At 49.9% G+C, this 21,870-nt stretch overlaps 2 protein-coding genes across 4 annotated transcripts in view; both read right to left on the bottom strand.

The window, feature by feature from the left end:
* PRRC2C (proline rich coiled-coil 2C) overlaps positions 1-21,870 on the bottom strand; it is a 1,522,187-nt gene that overhangs the window by 1,183,657 nt on the left and 316,660 nt on the right. The window lies entirely within an intron of this gene.
* LOC144817944 (uncharacterized) overlaps positions 13,414-21,870 on the bottom strand; it is a 31,202-nt gene continuing 22,745 nt past the window's right edge. Inside the window, exons 3-4 of the mRNA XM_078674913.1 lie at positions 16,739-20,182; positions 13,414-13,999 (exon numbers count right to left, since the gene is read on the bottom strand). Of these exons, the coding sequence (XP_078531039.1) occupies positions 18,644-20,182 (1,539 nt within the window). The 3' untranslated portion in view covers positions 13,414-13,999; positions 16,739-18,643. The remainder of the gene's footprint in view (positions 14,000-16,738; positions 20,183-21,870) is intronic.

A 21,870-nucleotide genomic window follows, 5' to 3' on the forward strand; every position in this document is an offset into this window, starting at 1 on the left:
GGGGAAACTCACAAAGGCGGCAAGCCTTTAAAGCTTCCCCTTCGTGGACCCTGTCCATCCTGGGGGAGGAGGCTTAGCACCTTGTCCCAGGATGTGCATTGTTTCAGGCACCCGAGAGCAGCAGGCTCTTGACCCAGGGGTCCAGAAATGTGTCTGGTGGTGGCAGCTGAAAGCAGCCACTCAGCCTGGACACTAGTGGTAGGCCTTTTTTCAGGGGCATTGCTAAAATGCCCTCTGGGTGCATTTTTCATTAAATCCCACACTGGCATTAGTGTGAGTTTAATGTGCTGAGAAGATTGATACCAAACTTACCAGTTTTCAGTAAGGCCATTACGGTGATGTGGAGTTCATAATGACTACCTCCCATACCATGTATCTTAATGGCAGCACTGCACTTACAATGTCTAAGAATGGACTTAGACACTGTAAGGCTACAGACTCATGCGCCTGTACCCTCACCACTGGTATAGGGCACCCAGCTAGAGGGGTGACTGATCTAGGCCAGGGCAGTGGGTTGTAGACATGGCACACAGGGATGTGTGCCATGTCGACTCTTCACTTTGTTCTGCACCAAGACAAGCAAGCTGCAAAAGCAGTGTGTGAGTGTGATATACAGGACCTCTACGTGCAGAGGTTGCAGGTGACGTCGGGGAGTCAACCCATGGTGGGCTCTGGAGATCTGGGGGACCTCGCTGGAACCGGTGGGCCACCCAGATTCGGGACGAAGTTGCTGCCTTTCTAGTAGAACGTGCCTTCCATTTATACTCCAGAGGTGTTGGATAAATTCTTTCTAATTTGGAAGGTTGAGCTATCCATCTGCCAATATTTTGTCTTTATTGAGTTACATAATGCTTGTGACAATGAGCAACAAAGAATAAGGAAAATGCTACTTACTAGTATGCATCTGTTCTTGGCATGTAGAGTTGTAGATTTGTATACTGTAGCATTAGATCGCCATCTGGTGTTGGGCTCGGATGTTTGCACTTTCTTATTGTAGACGTTTTGTAGTCACAAGATAGGTGTCTCTTCCTTTGGTTAGTAGTGCGCATGGGCATCAACTCCATCTCCAGATTGTTTTCGCCATAAAGGGTGATGATGGAGTTAGTTAAAAATAGAAAGATGTCCATGTGTAATGTAACCAAGTAAGATATTACTGCAACAGACACCGGTATCCGGGAGGCGAGTAGGCGTATACGAATCTGCAGCTCTACATGCCAATAACAGATGCATACTGGTAAGTAGCATTTTCCGTTCAAGGCATATGAGCTGTAGATTGTATACTGTAGCATAGACTATACAGCAGTTGTGCCATAGTGGTGGCTACCTGTATCGGTTGCAGTGGCTTGAAACAGTGTTTTAGTACAGCTTGGCCTACACTAGCTTGTTGTCTAGCTTGCACATCTACACAGTAATGTTTAGTGAATGTGTGTCGAGTAGACCCTGTTGCTGCTTTACAAATGTCATCCATGGGGATATTCCCTAAGAAAGCCATAGATGCCCCTATTTTGCGTGTGTAATGCGCCCTAGGTGGAATTGATAATGTAAGCTTTGCTTTTTGATCGCATACTTGAATGGGGTTAACAATCCACCTGGCAATTCCAGATTTTGATATAGGATTGCCTTTATGTGGTGGTGAGAAAGCTACAAAAAGTGGTTTCGTCTTTCTGAAACTTTTTGTTCAGTCAATGTAGTAAAAAAATAGCTATTTTAACGTCAAGTGTATGAAGAGCCTATTTTGCTATTGAGTTTGGTTGAGGGAAGAAGACTGGGAGCTCATCCGACTGGTTAAGGTGAATTGGAGAGACTACTTCAGGCAGGAATTTAGGGTTTGTTCTAAGAACCACTTTGTTGTGATGTATTTGCAAAAATGGTTCTTGCATGGTTAATGTCTGGAGTTCACTAACTCGAAAAAAACAACAAGTGATGGACTGAATGTGGATCAATGTCACACACTCCCCCAGTCAAAAGATCTGGGCCCAAATCCATCGTTTTTTTGCACTCCACACCACCCTGGGTCAGATAATGGCTTTATGCAAATCAGCTCTGACCCTGTTGCCCCATGGGAACAGTCCAGTCCGAACTACAACAGCCATATCTTTCCCAGACCGGAATCAAGCATCCGAGGACCGGACTCGAGGTAACACCTCTCTTCAGCCCGGCTAGCTTGACTCCAAGTGGTGTGGAGTGCCTGGGACCCACGTCTGGGCATCCCCAGCGCACTTAGGGCGGCAATTGCAAAAAACAACAAGTGATGGACTGAATGTGGATCAATGTCACACACTCCCCCAGTCAAAAGATCTGGGCCCAAATCCATCGTTTTTTTGCACTCCACACCACCCTGGGTCAGATAATGGCTTTATGCAAATCAGCTCTGACCCTGTTGCCCCATGGGAACAGTCCAGTCCGAACTACAACAGCCATATCTTTCCCAGACCGGAATCAAGCATCCGAGGACCGGACCGGTTTCGAGGTAACACCTCTCTTCAGCCCGGCTAGCTTGACTCACTAACTCTCCTGAGAGATGTGATGGCCACAAGAAATGCTACTTTCCATGTGAGAAATTGAAAATCACATTTGTGTAAAGGTTCAAATGGGGGACCCATGGGCCTGGTAAGGACAATATTTAGATTCCAGATTGGAGAGGGTGGATTCTGGGAGGAAGTATCCTTTTGAGACCTTCCATTAATGCTTTAATGGCAGGAACCCTAAACAATGACAACTGTTGTCTGTTTTGGAGGTAAGCTGCTATGGTCGCAAGATGTAATCTTATGGATGTGTATGCTAGATTACATCTTTGTAGATGCAAGAGATAATGTTTTGAATGGGAGCATCTAATGGATTGATTAGGTTCTTATCGCAGTAAATCACTAATCTTTTCCATTTAGCTGCATAACAAGCTGTAGTAGTCAGACGTCTAGCCACCTTGAGAACATTCATGCAGTCTGGTGGGAGGTTGAGGTATCCAAACTCTAAGACTTCAGGAGCCAGTTCGCTAGGTTCAGTTGAGCTGGATATGGATGCCTTATGTCTCCATAGTTCTGTGTGAGAAGCTTTGGGGAAAGGTGTAACTTTTGGTGTGGAACTACTGAGTTCCAGTAGTGGTGTGAAATATGGTTGCCGGGCCCAAGTTGGAGCAACTAGGATCATTGTGACAGACTGTTCCAGCTTGCAGACTAGTAGCGGAATGAGTGGGAGAGGCGGAAAAGTGTACGCAAATCTGCCTGACCAGTTCATCCATATCGCAATGCCCTTGGACAGTGGGTGTGGTTACCTGGAGGCAAAGCTTGGGCAATTTGTGTTTAAGTGTGTGGCAAACAGATTATGTCTGGATGGCCCCACATTTGAAAAACAAGGATGAAGAACTTTGGGATGAAATTCCCACTCGTGAATTTGTTGTAGCTAGTGACTGAGCAGATCCGCTATCTGATTGTGTGTCCCAGGTAGATGCTCCACTAAAAGGTATATCTTTTGAGGAATGGCCCATCACCATATGCTTTGTGCTAGTTGGGAAAGCTGTATGGAGTGTCCCCCCCCCCCAGTTTTTGTATGTAGTACATTACTGTCATGTTATCCATCCGGACGAGGGCAGCTTTGCCTACAAGGTGTACCTGAAATGACTTGAGAGCGAGAAATATGGCCAGTAACTTCAGATGATTGATGTGAAGGAGTTTCTGTTGAGGGGTTCTATTGCATGTTTTTGCAAGAGAAATTGAACCTCCTGATGTTCTGTTGACATTGGTTGTTGTCTGGGTGGTACGTGAGATGGGGTAGAGGCGAGTTCCAGGCAGTAACCATACTGGATAATTTCTCTTACCCACCTGTCTGTGGTGATGTTGTTCCAGACAGGTAGGAACTGTGATAGTCGTCCTCCAACTGGAGTGGAATGGTCTGGAGGAAGCGGAGGGAAGTCATTGTTTGGTAGTGGGTGAGGTTCGGTTGTAGTTACCTCAAGCTTTCCTCTTGCTATTATTTCCTCTGTACCCACCCCTAAAATATCCCCTGTTGGGGGATGTTTGTGTAGGAGTTTTATAGGAGGAAGTTGTAGCCTCAGTGGTAATGTTTTGGATCCTCCCCTATAGGTGCGACAAAAGGACCCCCGTGTAGTCTGAAACGGTAATGCTCACATAGATTTAGCAGTTTGTGTCTTTTTTCTTTTTTTTTAGAGCTGTGTCTACAAGCTGGCCCAAAGAGGTGTTCTTGATCAACAGTCTACGGAGTAAGACACTGGTGTCAACAGATCTAGCTGCAGTGTCTGCCGCATCAAGGGCACACTTGATGGAGGCATTGGTAAGTAACTTGCCCTCCTGGACCAGATCATTGGCCTTGGCTTTGTATTGGTCAGGTAAGAGTTGTATAAGGTTTTCTAGCTCATCGTGGTGAGCCCAGTCATATCTAGCGAGTAGAGCCTGTGCATTGGCTATTCGCCAATGATTAGCTGCTTAAGAAGCAACACGTTTGCGTGATGCATCCAGCAGTTTAGATTCTTTATCACGGGTTGGTGCATCACCAGAAGTTTGGGAATTAGCCCGTCTTCTTGCATTGGAGACTACCAAGGAGTATAATGGGAGTTGTGCCTTGTTGTACATGGGATCTTTAAGGGCAGGTCTATATTTCTCAATACGTGGATTGAGAATCCTGGCCCTGACAGGGTCTTTAACTATGTTGGGTGTATGTTTAATTACCCCTTTAAGCATGGGCAAAGTGTGTATGATTTCATGAGACTGAGCAAAAGTGTCCAATAAAAAAATCTTACTGCAAGGGATGTGAATGTGACACGTCATGGTATTAAGCAGCCCTATTATTAAGTTGGCTAAAACCAATATTGCCGTCTGGGGGTGATGGCTTAGATGGGTATGCATCTGGATCTGGGATGTCTGGCGGATCTGCAGGATCGTCATAATCATCCCATGTATCTTGTGGAGTAGTATTATTCTCATTAGGGTCATTAAGGGATAATTGCCATGTCCATCACCACCCCCTAAGTCAGCCTCATCCTGTGGGGATAAGGGTGAGCATGGAGATAATCTAGGAGATTGTATAATAGAGTTTATAGGAGATAAAGGTTTAGCAGGAAGAATAGAAGAGTGTCTTATGGGTGATGTTGCAAAGTCTCTCTTAGCTGGCACCTCGGGTGTGTGTGAGGTATCCTATTTTCTCTTTTTGCTGCAATGGTGATATGGCCTGTTTTAGGGTCCACTTGTAATGTTCTTTGCCTTGGATCAACAGGATCTGGTCGAAACAGTTAATTCATGTCATCTGTTCTCGGTGCCGATTTTTGTGGTTCAGAGCGTGGCTTTAATTTGGTTTCTGTAGCCTTAGGAGTTTTATGTTCTGTGGGCTTCGAAGGTGGCGTTGTCAGAACTTTCCTTCGGAGTCGAGTCGGAAGTTTTGTTCGGAGCCGAAGATTCCAGATTCCTGTCCAGTTCCGAAACCTTATGGTCTTTTGGTGCCGAAGGGGTCGGTACCGGTACCGAGGCCTTTTTGGGGCTGACTGGAATGGGGTTTATCCCAGATTTCAGCACTGAAGGTGGTTTAAGGATAGTGATGTGCGGCTTGCTTGGTCCAGAGCTGCCGGAAGGCTTTTATTTTTTCTTCGGAGCCAGGCCCGGAGGCGGGGCTTCTGAGGTTTTTTCTTTTGGTCTCGACTAGGGTCTGCAGGCGAAGTATTGACTAGAGCCTTCTGCTTTACTGGTGAGGCAGAAATAGGGGCTTTCATACTCACTCGTTGCCCTGACGTGATGTCATCAGAGTCATCCTCTTCGGAGACTATCTCAAGCTCCTCAGAATCCTCTGCCTCTGGAACATCGGGGCCTTCTCAAAGAGGTCGTCTGGCACCGGTGCAGCTTGTTGAGCCATGACGTGTCGTCTAGCACGGCGATCACGGATGGTCTTTTACAATCGAAAAGAATCACAGGCTTGGCAATCCTTCTCATCGTGTACTGGCGATAGGCAAAGATTGCAGACTGGTGATCACTGTGGAAATTTAGCTCCACACGGGGGGGGCATTTTTTAAATGGAGTTCTTTCCATTAGCCGAATGCCCCAAAGGCGTCAATAGGCCCAACGGCACGCGTCGACAACCGGGGTCGAGAAATAAAAGTTAGCGCGTCGAAGGCACGCGAACGAAACAATAACGTTGAAGAGGATATATTGCGCGTCGAAAATTTCGATAACACAGTGCTGGAGATGGAGTTGATGCTCATGCGCACTACTAACCAAAGGAGGAGTCACCTATCTCGTGACTACAAAACTTCTACAATAAAGTGCAAGCATCCGAGCCCAAGACCAGATGGCGATCTAATGTTACAGTATACATTATACAGCTCATATGGCTCAAATCTTTTTTTCTGAGATTTTGTCTCTTGTATCTAGACCAGGGTTCTCCAATCTCTGTCCTGTAGGGCCGGATCCATACCAGATTTTTAAGTAACTACATTTATCTAAATGAGGATATGCTAGAAATCTGACATGGATCTGGTCCTCCAGGACGTATTTTTTTTCCTTTACCTCTCCTTTTTGGGGATGAGGGTCGGTTTGCTTGTGAATCCAGACACTCTTCAAGCTACAAAACTACACTGACAAGCAAGAAACTATATGTATTGCAGCTTGAATCTTTTCTGAATCCACACGCTGTAAATTGATTTAGAAGCAGTTTACTACAGTGGTAGTTGGGTTGAAGAGGAGCGCTGATTTGCAAAGAAATGTTGTACGACCTTATGTCCTATTTGTGCTTCTTTGGTCATATGAATGTCCTCAGTATTGGTTTGTGAACCTGTGCACTGATGACCCTGTTGCTAGCATACAAATATTTTGTAGGGGAGTAGGAGCTAGGATCACAAACGCATCTCCCTTTTTTTCTGGTTGATTGTGCACTAGGATTGCTTTGTAGACTTCCACCTGTGGAATGAATATGCTACTTACCAGTATGCATCTGTTCTTGGCATGTAGGGCTGCTTTCATATCTGTAGCATAGATCGCCGCCTAGTGTTGGGTCCGGATGATTGCACATTGTTGTCCTGGAAGAGTCTTCGAAGTATCACGAGATAGGTGGCTCCTCCCCTGGACTACAGTGCGCATGGGCATCAACTCCATCCCCAGATTGTTTTTAGCCATTGTGGCAAAGATGGAGTGTAATAGTGTAAGCGATGGCCATGCTAGAGGTAAAATGTAAGAAAAGTCTGCAGCCGCTACGGGCGCCGGGGAGGAGGGCGGGAGATATGAATGTTAGCAGCCCTACATGCCAAGAACAGATGCATACTGGTAAGTAGCATATTCAGTTCGAGGCATGTGGGCTGCTAAATTCATATCTGTAGCATAGAATACATAGCAGTCCCTCCATCAACGGCGGTCCGCCCGTGCCAGCTGCAGAAGTCTGAAAAAGTGTTTTAAGAACAGCCTGTCCTACAGCTGCCTGCTGTTTGGAATGCACAACTACACAGTAATGTTTGGTAAATGTATGCGGTGTAGACCATGTGGCTGCCCTACAAATGTCTTCCAAAGGAATGTTACCCAGGAATGCCATGGAGGCCCCCAACTTGCGTGTGGAGTGTGCCCTGGGGGGGGACCGTTAAAGTGCGCTTAGCCTTCTGATAGCAAATCTGAATACATTTAACGATCCACCTGGCTATTCCTGCTTTGGAAATGGGGTTGCCTTTGTGCTGGGCTGCGAAGGCAACAAAGAGTTGCTGTGTCTTTCTAAAAGGTTGTGTTCTGTCAATGTAGTACATAAGCGCTCTTTTGACATCAAGCGTATGGAGCATCCTTTCTGCCACCGTTTCTGGGTTGGTAAAGAATGCGGGCAGTTCGATAGTTTGACATGAAACTGCGACACCACCTTAGGGAGAAATTTGGGGTTAGTGCGCAGCACCACTCTGTTTGAATGAATTTGTATAAATGGCTCTTGGATGGAGAGCGCCTGTAGCTCACTAACACGTCTTAGAGATGTTAAGGCAATGAGAAAAGCCACTTTCCATGTGAGGAACTGAAGCTCACATGAATGCAGAGGTTCAAATGGGGGACCCATCAATCTGGTGAGCACCACATTGAGGTTCCACACAGGAGCTGGCGGGGTCCTGGGAGGGATGACCCGCTTCAGCCCTTCCAGGAATGCTTTAATGGCAGGCACCCTGAAGACAGAGAGATGCTGCCTGTTTTGGAGATAAGCCGCTATGGCGGATAAGTGTATCCTAATGGAAGCGTATGCTAGATTGCATTTGTAAAGATGCAACAGATAGCAGATGATATTAGGAATGGAGGCATCGAGCGGGTTGATAGCGTGCTCGGTACAGTAGATGACAAACCGCTTCCATTTTGCTGCATAGCAAGCTCTGGTAGTGGGCTTCCTTGCCTCCCGGATGATGTCCATGCATTCAGGGGGCAAATCAAGGTAGCCAAACTCTAAGACCTCAGGAGCCAGATCGCCAGATTGAGCTGCTGCGGATCCGGGTGCTGAATGTCGCCACGGTTCTGCGTCAAGAGCCGGGGTGTGAGGTGCAGTCTTTGATACGGTACCACGGAGAGTTCGAGGAACGTGGTGTACCACGGTTGTCGCGCCCACGTTGGAGCAACGAGGATGAGCGTCAGCGAGTGTTGCTTGAGCTTTCTTGCCACCAGCGGAATGAGAGGCGCTGGGGGAAAAGCGTACGCAAATCTGCCTGACCAGTTCATCCATATCGCATCGCCCTGCGATAGTGGGTGAGGGAACCTGGCGGCAAAGCTTTGGCATTTTGCGTTTTCCTCCGTGGCAAACAGGTCTATCTCTGGATGACCCCACTGCTGGAAGTACGGGCGGAGTACTGATGGATGTAACTCCCACTCGTGCATCTGGTGGCTGTACCTGCTGAGCAGATCCGCCATCTGATTGTCCGTGCCCGGGAGGTGTTCCGCCATGAGGAAGATGTTCCTCTGAATGGCCCACTTCCACATGCTCTGAGCCAGATAAGACAACTGTGGAGAGTGCGTACCTCCCTGCTTTTGAATGTAGTACATGGCTGTCATGTTGTCCGTCCGGATCAACACGACTTTGTTGCACAGATGTACTTTGAAGGACTTGAGAGCCATGAAGATTGCCATCAGCTCTAAGTAGTTGATGTGCATCTTCCTTTGTTGCGTTGTCTATAGTCCCTGCACTGTGTAGTGGAGCACATGAGCCCCCCCATCCCTGGAGAGATGCGTCCGTCGTCAGTGTAATATGTGGCACAGGCTCTTGGAACGGTCAGCCCTTGCAAAGGTTGTGTGGATTCCACCAATGCAGAGAGCTGTATGCCCGACCCGTCACCAACACTAGGTCGTTCAACTGTCCTTGAGCCTGAGTCCACTGATGCGCCAAGCATTCTTGGAGCGGACGCATATGGAGCCTTGCGTGCGGGACTATGAAGATGCAGGAGGCCATCATGCCTATCAACTGCATGAACACTCTCGCTGGGAGTGAGTGTTGCGGTCTGAACTTTTGGATCAGCGACTGGATGTTGTCGATCCTCACTGGGTTTGGCTGAGCTGTGGCAGCCAGAGTATTGATAGTCGCGCCCAAATATTGCCGCACATGGACCGGCTGAAGGTGCGACTTCGGGTAGTTCAGTGAAAAGCCTAGACTGTGAAGGAGGTGAATGGTGTGGGACATATCTGCGGCACACTGCTGGGCTGACTTTGCCTGAACGAGCCAGTCGTCCAGATAAGGGTAGACATGTATACTCTGTCTCCGGAGGTGGGCCGCCACTGTCGCCAGACATTTTGTGAACACTCTGGGAGCAGTGGTCACTCCGAAGGGGAGTACTTTGAACTGGTAATGCCGGTTTTGGATGGTGAACCGGAGGTACTTTCTGTGGGATGGGTGGAGTGGTATGTGAAAGTAAGCATCCTTGAGGTCCACGGTTGCGAGGAAGTCTCCCCGTTGTAACAAGGGAAGAACCTGCTGCAGTGTCAACATGTGGAAGTGTTCTGAAAGAATGTACTGGTTCAAGGGGCGTAGGTCTAGAATCGGTCTGAGTGAGCCATCCTTTTTTGGGATTAAGAAGTACAGGGAATAAACCCCTGTGCCTTCTTCCTCCACTGGCACGAGCTCTATTGCGCCTTTTTGCAGCATCACCAGAACCTCATGCTGCAATAAGTGCAAGTGCTCTGCTGACATAGGACGGTGTTTTGGGGGTATGTTTGGTGGGGTGGATGTCAGCTCCAAACAATAGCCAAACTGGATAAGTTTCCTGACCCACCTGTCTGTGGTGATGGACTTCCAGACGGGCAGGAACTGTTGGAGTCTCACCCCGACAGGTGTTGGATGGTCGGGGGGCAGTGACAAGGAGTCACGGTTTGTTGGCGGCAGAGAAACGGGAACTGTTGTTGCCTCTGCCTCTACCCTTGGCACTGTTTCCTCTGTATCCACCTCTGCCCTGCTTGCTGTAGGAGGATTGCGCACCACTTTTATTGAATGGCGTCTGCTGCGACATGTGCCCCCTGTTAACACCTCGATTGCCTGAGCGACGAAAAGTGTTCCCTCTAAATTGTTGTGACTGGAGAGCCCCCATGGACTTGGCAGTCTCGGTATCCTTTTTGATCTTCTCCAGGGTGGTGTCCACCTCTGGACCAAATAACCTGTCTGGATTAACGGGCTGGTTGAGGATAGTAGTCTGTATCTCTGGCTTGAATCCCGAGAGGCGGAGCCATGCCTGACGCCTCAACATCACACTAGTGTTGATAGCTCTCGCTGCTGTGTCCGCAACATCCAGCGCACACTTTATAGCAGCGTTGGAGATGAGCTTCCCCTCCTGGATAAGCATTTCAGCTCCCTCTTTAAACTGGTCTGGGAGGTGTTGTAACAGCTGCTCTAGGGTGTCATAGTGTGCCCTATCGTATCTGGCCAACAGAGCCTGCGTGTTTGAGATGCGCCATATGTTGGCCGCCTGAGCCGCTACCCTCTTCCCAGATGCCTCCAGCACTTTTGACTCTTTGTCTGGGGGAGGAGCTTCACCCGTGGTTTGGGAGTTTGCCCTCTTGCGGGCATTAGAGACCACCAAAGAGTCCAAAGGCAACTGGCCCCTTATGTAGGTCGGGTCGCCAGGTGCCGGTCTGTATTTCTTCTCAATGCGTGGGTTGACAACCCTCGCTCTCGTGGGTTCCTTGAAAATGTCTGCTGCATGCTTAAGGACCCCTTTCAACATTGGGAGAGTCTTGACAGTTTTTTCAGCAGTAGAGAAAGTGTCAAAAAGGAAGTCCACCTCCACGGGGTCAGCATGCATTTCCACTTTATTGTTTGTAGCTGCCCTTTCAATCAAGGCATTAAATGCCGCAGAATCTTCAGTGGGAGAAGGCTTGACGTTATAAACCTGAGGATCCTGGACCGTCTGCTGGTCCCCTTGATCACCTGTGTCCATCCATGAGTCCTGTTGCTCATCAGGCTCTGTATGAGCAGGAAAATTGTACTCCTCATCCTGCTCCCCTTCATCCCCATCAGAGTATGTGGGTGAAGGTGTTGCACTCCTCCTAGGCTGAGGAATAATCTGTTCAACCAGAACTGGTGTTTCTGGTGCATGCTTCTTTTGTTTTAGAGGAATTGTAAATGACTCCAAAGGCTGTGAAGTTATTTTCCTCTTGTATAGCGTGAGTTTCCTGGTGTCGGCATCGATGAAATGCTCCGACCGTTCTTCAACTAACGGGTGTCGATGACCCAAAGTTCCAGCCGGGTGAGTCGACTTCGACACAGTGTCCTTGGGCACCGACCGCGGTGCAAAAGCCTTTGGCGCCACTTAAGGCGGTAACGTGTAGTGGATCGGTGCCGAGGTGTGTTTCGGTGGGTCCGCCGGCTTTGGTGCGGAAGGAGTCTTCGGTTCCGATGCCAAAGCCTTGTCCTTAAGGCGCTTGAGGGAGTCCGAGACCTGCTTCGTAAAGGAAGCGGACGGTTTCGTCGACCCGACTGATGTCCTTGGTCCGCCCCCAGGGGAAGACCCGAGCGTGGATGACTTGTGTTTGTCTGGTCGAGGCGCAGGAGCACCCTGGACTGGTGCGCTTCGATCACTTTCCACGGGCGCAGACGTCGATGCAGACGGCTTCGGATCGACAGGTTTTCCTTTAGGAGTAACGACCCCAGACCTTGGCTCTGCGCCCTTCACTGACTTTGCTTCTACGGGCCCCCTGGTCGTCGTCGCGACAGACTGTCCCGATGTAGGCTCAACAGCCTTCTTAGAGGTCGGCTTGTCCGCCTTGGAGGACACCGGCCCGACGGCCGTCTTCGAGCTTGGCTCCTTGACCACCTTCGGCACCTTTGCCTGGTCCACAGCTTTCATCGGTTTGGAGGCCCCCGAAGACGACGGCGTCGATGGTAGAGCAAACGTCTTCGGTTTCGATGGCGTGTCGGCCATCTTTGTTTTCATCGATACCGAGGGTTTCAGTTTCGGTTTCAGTAATGGCGGCTCCGCGGAGGTGTCTGTAGCCGGGCCGGAAGGCGGGGCCGTGGATCGAGGTGTAAGGTCGTGGGTAAGGCCGCGTGGCGATCCCGTGACCTGAGACTTTGTAATGAATATGCTACTTACCAGTATGCATCTGTTCTTGGCATGTAGGGCTGCTAACATTCATATCTTAGCATTAGATCGCCGCCTAGTGTTGGGTCCGGATGATCGCACATTGTTGTCCTGGAAGAGTCTTCGAAGTATCCTGAGATAGGTGGCTCCTCCCCTGGACTACAGTGCGCATGGGCATCGGCTCCATCCCCAGATTGTTTTTCGCCATTGTGGCAGAAGATGGAGTGAAAAGTGTAAAGGATGTCCATGCTAATGACTGAATACAATAGTATATCTGCAGCTGCAACAGGCACCGGGGAGGAGGGTGGGCGATATGAATGTTAGCAGCCCTACATGCCAAGAACAGATGCATACTGGTAAGTAGCATATTCAGTTCGAGGCATGTGGGCTGCTAAATTCATATCTTAGCATAGAATACATAGCAGTCCCTCCATCAGCGGCGGTTGCCCGTGCCAGCTGCAGAAACCTGAAAGAGTGTCTTGAGAACAGCCTGTCCTACAGCAGCTTGCTGCTTGGAATGTACATCAACACAGTAGTGTTTGGTAAAGGTATGTGGTGTAACCCACGTGGCTGCTCTGCAAATGTCCTCTAAAGGAATGTTCCCTAGGAAAGCCATGGATGCCCCCAATTTGCGTGTGGAGTGCGCCCTTGGGGGTATCGTTAGAGTGCGCTTGGCCTTTTGATAACATATTTGGATGCACTTACAATCCACCTGGCTATTCCTGCTTTGGAAATGGGGTTGCCTTTGTGTTGTGGTGCGAAGGCAACAAAAAGTTGTTTTGTCTTTCTAAAGGGTTGTGTCCTGTCTATGTAGTACATCAACGCCCTCCGTACATCTAAGGTATGGAGCATTCTTTCCGCTACCGTTTGTGGGTTTTGGAAGAATGCCGGCAAGTCAATAGTTTGGTTGAGATGAAACTGTGACACCACCTTCGGAAGGAATTTGGGGTTAGTGCGTAGCACTACCCTATTTGGATGAATCTGAATGAAAGGCTCTTGGATTGTGAGCGCTTGTAGCTCACTAACACGCCTCAGTGACGTAATAGCTATTAGGAAAGCTACTTTCCACGTTAGGAACTGGAGTTCACACGAGTGCAGTGGCTCAAACGGTGGTCCCATCAGTCTGGTGAGGACCACATTGAGGTTCCACACCGGAGCTGGTGGTGTTCTTGGGGGAATGACTCGTTTCAGACCTTCAAGGAAAGCTTTAATGGCAGGCACTCTGAAGACAGAGAGATGCTGCCTGTTCTGAAGATAAGCCGCTATGGCGGATAGATGTATCCGAATGGAAGTGTACGCTAGATTGCACTTGTAAAGATGCAACAGCTAGCAAATGATGTCAGGGATAGATGCATCTAGCGGGTTGATGTCATTGGCTGTACAGTAAATGACAAAACGCTTCCATTTCGCAGCATAGCATGCTCTGGTAGTTGGCTTCCTTGCCTCCTTGATGATGTCCATGCATTCCGGAGGTAGGTTAAGGTATCCAAACTGTGAGAAGTTGGCCTGATGTGCAGTGTTCACTATTCTAGTGATCACTATATATCAGTCCAAACAACCCTTATTGATGATTGGTTGTAAGTCAACCTTATAGACCAGCTATCCTAGTAGCATGGATACGAGCCGTCTAAGGCTAAGACTCTAGAGGGCGTGTTAAGCCAGCTGTTTTACCATCACATTACCCCTTGAACACCCAGTGAAAGGACACCACACAAGTGTTATGAAAATAAACAGTGTATTTATTAGAATCACAACAACCCTGTACTCTTTATGAGGACAGGGTGCTAGGCACACAACAAAACTCTTATGAAAATACTTAAGTTAGCACGTTATACACAAATGCCCGAGGGGCACGAAAAACCATATACTTAAAAAGTGGAATGCGAATTACTAGCAGGTAAGTAACAGTTCTAATAGGCTTTGGAATCGCTAGGACTGGACTAGGGAATCGTTAGATTACTACTAGGAGGCCCAGGGGACTCGGGTGCAGAGTGTGCACTCTCACGCGGGATGCGGGACAAAGTCTATGGAGGCTAGTAAAGGCAAAGTTAGTGTTCACGGGCGAACCCGACCTGGTAGGAAGAAAACGACAGTGGATCCTGACCCTAGGATAGTGAGGCTATGCTGGGACACCGAAGTGCCGAAGTTACCTAGCCCAGGGGCTGCAGCTGCATAGGTCTGAAAAGACGTCGGGGATCTCGTTGCCGGACCAGGAGCCTGAAAGGAAGAAGTTGCTGGCAGGCGACCAGTGAAGAAAAGTTCGATGGATCCAAGCCTGGATCAAGGAAGAAGAAAACCTGAAAGCAGAGGGGACCAAGTTCTTGAATCACTAGCCAGTGATTAAGTGGGCACCAGGATGGCACCGGGCGAAGTCACCGCAGTCAGGTGAGTGGGCGCTGCTGGGCTCTGCAGTCTCTCGGACCAGGAGGCGTTGTCGGCGACCAGGATGGAGGTGCGAGCTGTCCCACGAAGGTTCTTGCTGTCGACGTCGCTGGACCCAGGATTGGGCAACAAGTCTTGGCAAATGCAAGGCCCACGCGGTGGACCTAAAATGGCGTCTTGGGTGGACCAGGAGGGTCCAGGGTACTTCTCCAATGGAGGGAAGCAAGGGCCAGTCTGGAGCAACCAGACCAGCAGCAGAAATGTCGTCGGGCGTCGTCAGGAAGGCCACAAGCCAGCGGGCTAGTAGCCAAACAACGCGGTGAGCAGTAAAAAGCAGAAGGGCCCCACGCAGATCGTGGAGATGCTGGGGGGCTGCTCTTCGGGGCTGGAGCTGCTCAGGGTGGGGGCTTCTCGGACCCCAAAGCACTCACCAGGAATTCACTTGGCGGGCTTGCTGGAAAGAAGTCGGGCAGTCTTGAGGATGGCCGGTCCCTCGAGGTCTCGTCACACCCACGAATCTCAGCGTGACTGATGATGCAGGTAGAGGTCAGAGGTGCCAGGGAAGCCGGTTCTCGTCGAGCTGGGCAGTCTTGATCTGGAGGAGAGACTTGCAGCAGACCGCAGTGTTCTGTAGATGGTGCCTGCGGATGCAGGGTGACTACTCCTTAGTCACAAGGGAGAAATCTTAGGAAGAAGTCTTGAGTTCCTTTCGTGGAAAGTAGTTTCAGGATTCAAAGATGATCTGATTTGGAAGGGGGCCAGTTCCTACCTTTATCCTGTAAAAAGGGGCTGGCACGCGACTAAGTCCTGCCCTATGGGTGGGACTAGGAGGGGGGTGGTTACACCCACTTCCTTGGCGGGCTTTTCCCCAGCACAGGGTCTGGAGTGACCCTGGAACTGGTTCCAGCCAGCCTATGCACAGTGAGCACCGGGGTGCCACTGGCAGTCACCTTCCTCTAAAGCCCTGCCTACCTACAATACACAAAACCCTGTCTGGGACGGTGCTGGCACCGCCCCTGGCAGGAAACCCTTTGTCCTTATCTCCTGCTCTGGGAGGACTCCCAGCAGCAGGAGGGCAGACTTGTGTCTCGGTGGCAGCATCCATTTTGTGGATGCTAAGGCTCTGTCTGACTTTTAACCGGGTTATAGGTTACATGCATGTCGTGTCCCTCTAGAAGGGTGGAATGCTAACCCCGTCGCCAGAATTGGCGAGGGGTTAGTATTCCAATTCGTATGACACCTTACTCGACATGTTTTGATAAAGCGATACCAGAGTTGGCATATAACCGCGAGGATTATAATGCACTTAAGAGTATATGGTATGCGATATCATGGAAACGGCTAAGGGATGGATCCCGAAAGCCGCAGACAGGCTCAGCTCATGCCAGAGCACCATCTCACACGATTCCAAGCACTCTGCCTTCAGGATTGTTAAGGCCTGCCATAGGAGTGACTGATAGGAGATCTGTGTGTCCATTTTAAGGTTAGATATAGGTATACTATATCTAAAGCAAAGGGTGATTACACCACCTTGCCCCAGCTGTCAAGCAGCCAGTTGTGTCAGATTTGGATGGCCAGCCAGGGGTGGCATAATACATGCTGCAGCCCCTGGTAGGCCCTGGGTACACCTATGCCCTGGGTACCTAAGGTACACTGTACAGGGACTGATAAGGTGACTCAGTATCCAATTTAGATATGTACCTAAGGTACATGGAATCCATTTTACAGAGAGAGCAGTGGGCCTGAGGTCCTGAACAGCAGGGCCTCAGGTCAACTAAGTCAGAAAACCAGCAAAACACCAGGCAAAAAGTTGGGGGCAACCATAGTCAGGGATCAACCTTCCTACACAAACTCTAGGACTTCAGGAGCCAGATCGCCAGGTTGAGCTGTTGCGGATCTGGATGCTGAATTTCTCCATGGTTCTGCGTCAAAAGTCTGGGCGTGAGGCGCAGTCTTTGATGCGGCACCACCGAGAGTTCGAGGAACGTGGTGTACCATGCTTGGCGCGCCCACGTTGGAGCAACTAGGATGAGAGTCATCGCGTGCTGCCTTAGCTTTCTTGCCACCAGCGGTATCAGAGGGGCTGGCGGAAAAGCGTACGCAAATCTGCCTGACCAGTTCATCCATATCGCATTCCCCTGCGACTGTGGGTGAGGGAACCTGGCGGCAAAGTGTTGGCATTTTGCGTTTTCTTTTGTGGCAAACAGGTCTATCTCCGGATGACCCCACTGCTGGAAGTACGGGTGGAGGACAGATGGGTGTATCTCCCACTCGTGCATTTGATGGCTGTACCTGCTGAGCAGATCCGCCATCTGATTGTCCTTTCCCGGGAGGTGTTCCGCCATGAGGAAAATGTTCCTCTGAATGGCCCACTTCCACATGCTCTGAGCCAGATGAGACAGCTGTGGCGAGTGGGTGCCTCCCTGCTTTTGAATGTAGTACATCGCGGTCATGTTGTCCGTCCGGACTAACACTACCTTGTTGCACAGATGTACAATGAAGGACTTGATCGCCATGAAGATTGCCATCAGTTCCAGATAATTGATGTGCATCCTCTGTTGTTGCGTCGTCCATAGTCCCTGCACTGTGTAAGTGAGCAGATGAGCTCCCCATCCCTGGAGAGATGCGTCCGTTGTCAGGATAATCTGTGGCACTGGCTCCTGGAACAGTCGGCCCTTGCAAAGGTTGTGTGGAGTCCACCAATGCAGAGAGTCGTATGCCCGACTGGTAACCAACACTAGGTCTGTCAATTGTCCCTGAGCCTGTGTCCACTGATTTGCTAAGCACTCCTGGAGCGGGCGCATATGTAACCGTGCGTGAGGGACTATGAAGATGCAGGAGGCCATCATGCCTATCAACTGCATGAACACTCTCGCTGGAAGTGAGTGTTGTGGTCTGAACTTCTGGATTAGAGACTGCATGCTGTCTATCCTGACTTGGTTTGGTTGAGCCATGGCCGTCAGGGTATTGATCGTCGCACCTAGAAACTGCCGGACATGTGCCGGCTGAAGATGCGACTTTGGGTAGTTCAACGAGAAACCTAGATTGTGAAGGAGGTGAATGGTGGTCGACATGACCGCGGCGCACTGTCGTTCCGACTTGGCTTGAACGAGCCAGTCGTCCAGGTAGGGGTAGACATGGATGTTCTGCCTCCTGAGGTGTGCTGCTACTGTCGCCAGACACTTGGTAAACACCCTTGGGGCTGTGGTGACTCCGAAGGGTAGGACCTTGAACTGGTAATGCTTGCCTTGAATAGTGAACCTGAGGTATTTCCTGTGGGACGGGTGCAGTGGAATGTGGAAATATGCATCCTTGAGATCTAAGGTTGCTAAGAAGTCCCCTTGGTTTAACAAGGGAAGAATCTGTTGCAGTGTAAGCATATGGAAATGTTCTGATAGTATGTACAGGTTGAGGGGACGTAGATCTAGAATGGGTCTGAGAGATCCGTCCTTCTTTGGAATAAGGAAGTACAGGGAATATACCCCTGTGCCCTCCTCCTCCACCGGCACGAGCTCGATTGCGCCTTTTTGCAGCATCGCCACTACTTCCTGCTGCAATAAGTGCAAATGCTCTGCGGACATAGGCCATTGCCTTGGTGGAATGTTGGGTGGAGTGGACTTTAACTCTAGACAATAACCGTACTGGACAAGTTGTAGCACCCACCTGTCTGTGGTGATGTTTCTCCAGACGGGCAGGAACTGCTGCAGTCTCCCCCCGACGGGTGTTAAGTGGTCGGGGGGCAGTGACAGAGAGTCACTGTTTGCTTGGGGTAGAGGAGCGGGAGTTGTTGTTTGCTCTGCCGCAACCTCTGTTGCTGTTATTTCTGTAACCTCCCTTGTTCTGTTTTGTGAACGAGGATTGTGCTCCACCTCTTGAGAATTGCGATTGTTGACCCATTTGTCCTCTGGTGACTCCACGTGCACCTGAGCGGCGAAAATTATTGCCACGAAACTGTTGTGATTGTAGGGCCCCCATAGATTTAGCAGTTTCCGTGTCCTTCTTTATCTTTTCGAGGGTGGTGTCAACATCTGGACCAAACAGTCGATCAGGATTGACTGGCTGATTAAGTATGGTTGTCTGAATATCAGGTTTAAACCCTGATATGCGGAGCCAAGCTTGTCGTCTCAGCATGACGCTAGTGTTGATCGCCCTAGCTGCTGTGTCTGCGGCGTCAAGTGCACACTTGATGGCTGCATTGGAGATCAGTTTGCCTTCCTCAATAAGCAGTTTGGTGCCTTCTTGAAACTTTGGAGGCAGGTGTTGTACAATCTGCTCTAGGGTGTCGTAATGCGCCCTATCGTAACGTGCTAAGAGTGCTTGTGTATTTGCAATACGCCTAAAGTTTGCAGCTTGTGCCGCCACTCTTTTGCCCCCTGCCTCTAGCACTTTGGACTCCTTGTCTGGGGGAGGAGCTTCGCCCGTTGTCTGGGAGTTGGCCCGTTTCCTGGCATTTGCGACCACAAGAGAGTCTAGTGGCAACTGTCCCCGAATGTATGCAGGGTCTGCAGGTGCTGGTCTGTACTTTTTCTCGATACGTGGATTGACCACTCTCGCTCTGGTAGGTTCTTTAAAGATGTCAGCTGCATGCTTGAGGACTCCCTTGAGCATAGGCAGCGTTTTCACAGTTCTTTCAGAGACTGAAAAAGTGTCAAAGAGAAAGTCCTCTTCTACTGGGTCAGCATGCATGTCCACATCATGATTAGCAGCTGCCCTCTCAATGAGTGCATGAAAACCTGCAGAATCCTCTGTTGGGGATGCACGTGCACTGAAAGGCTGTGGATCTTGCCCCACACTTTGGGTGCCTTGGTCACCAATGTCATCATATGCATCTGGATGTGCATCTGGTTCATTGATGGGGAAGGTGTATTGGTCCTCCTCATCATATCCCTCACCCTCAGAGTGTTCTGGTGAGGGAGTAGGGCTTCTTCTTGGAGGAGGCTGGATAGGTTCTATGAGGTCAGAAGCGTCCTGAGGAACCCTTTTTTTCTTTAGTGGGATGACATAGGAGTCCAGAGGCTCAGAAGTAATCCTCCTTTTGTATAGGGTTAATTTGCCAGTGTTGGCGTCGATGAAATGCTCAGAATCGTCCTCTGATTCGAGTTCTCGACCTGAAGGTACCCCCGCCGTAGAAGAATCCGACTTCTTTGGCGTCGATTTCGTCGAAAAGGCCTTCGGAGCCTCTTTCGGCGGCAGAAGGAAGAGAAGCTTACTCTTAGGCTTTGCCGGAGTGTCCTTCGGCGTCTGAGGCGACGGTAACGGAGCCGACGTAGCAGCGGCCTTGTCCCTGATTCTCTGCAGCGAAGCGGCGATGGGGGACACTTCACTTACAGTGGCTTTTGGCGCTGACGAGGATGTCTTGACCTTCCCCTCTGATCCGACGTCATGGTGGCCTTTCGGAGTCTTGGACGCCGATGCAGTTGCCGCCGACCCAGAGTCCTTGGATCGATGCGCAGATGTGCCAGCCGTCGATCCGTGTGCTTGTGTCGCCTCCGACTCCACTACGCGACCGACGGACGGAGTCCCAGTCGGAACCGGAGCCGTGCCGCTGGCCTTGGCGTGCTTAGACGGTGTCGCAGCGGTTGATCCGTGCCGACCACCCTTCTTAGAGGATCCCTCCTCTGGCGCCGATTTTGACCCTGTGGAATCGACAGACTTCTTCGACTTCTGTGGACCGGAGGTCGACGGAGCCGATGCGGCGGCGGGTGCAGTAGCTTTCTGTTGGCCGGCCGCCATTTTAGGGACGCTCGAGTCCTTAAGTTTCAGTTTCGTTTTCGTGTCAAGCAGCCAGTTGTGTCAGATTTGGATGGCCAGCCAGGGGTGGCATAATACATGCTGCAGCCCCTGGTAGGCCCTGGGTACACCTATGCCCTGGGTACCTAAGGTACACTGTACAGGGGCTAATAAGGTGACTCAGTATCCAATTTAGATATGTACCTAAGGTACATGGAATCCATTTTACAGAGAGAGCAGTAGGCCTGGGGTCCTGAATAGCAGGGCCCCAGGTCAACTAAGTCAGAAAACCAGCAAAACACCAGGAAAAAAGTTGGGGGCAACCATAGTCAGGGATCTACCTTCCTACAAGGACAGAACACGCAAAGTGGCCGTCCCTCCTCACCTCGGTATCCAAGCAGTAATGCTTCGCGAAAGTGTGGAGGGAAGACCAGGTTGCCGCTCTACAAATATCCTCAACAGGCACACCTCTAGCCAATGCAGAGGTTGACGACTTAGCTCTAGTAGAATGAGCCCTTATACCCTCTGGAGGTTCCTTACCGGCCAAAGAGTAGCAGATCATTATACAGAGGACGATCCAACTTGATAAAGTTCTTTTATGGACCGCTCTACCTCTTGCAGCCAGCAAAGCCAATGAATAGCTGGTCATCCAACCGACAGTCTTTAGTTCTGTCCAGGTAAAAAGAAACCGCCCTCTTGGGGTCCAGACGGTGTAATCTCTCCTCCTCCTTGGAAGGGTGTGGGGGAGGATAAAAGATAGGAAGGGTAACAGATTGACCAAGATGGAAAGGAGTCACCACCTTAGGCAGAAAAGCAGCCCTGGTCCTTAGAACCATTCGATCAGCATGAATGGACAAGAAAGGGGGCTTGGAACTAAGAGCTTGAAGCTCACTTACCCTCCTTGCCGAGGTTATCGCAATCTTAAAAGTCAAAAGCCTCATAGGACATTTGTGAAGAGGCTCAAAGGGAGCACCCATCAAAAAGGTCAAAACAAGATTTAAGTCCCACTGAGGCACAATAAAAGGAGTAGGAGGGAACTTATTCGTGAGGCCCTTCAAAAACCTTAAAACTACAGGAGATTTAAAAAGAGATGGCTGGTCAGGCAAGCAGAGAAATGCAGACAGCGCTGAAAAATAGCCCTTCACTGTGGCAACAGCAAGCCCCTGTTGCGCCAGAGAAAGGGCAAACTGGAGAACATTAGACAAATGGGCTCTCAAAGGGTCTATAGATTTCTCCCCACACCAAGTGAC

Source organism: Lissotriton helveticus, chromosome 1_1 (assembly GCF_964261635.1).
Source record: "Lissotriton helveticus chromosome 1_1, aLisHel1.1, whole genome shotgun sequence".
NCBI classification, from domain to species: Eukaryota; Metazoa; Chordata; class Amphibia; order Caudata; family Salamandridae; genus Lissotriton; species Lissotriton helveticus.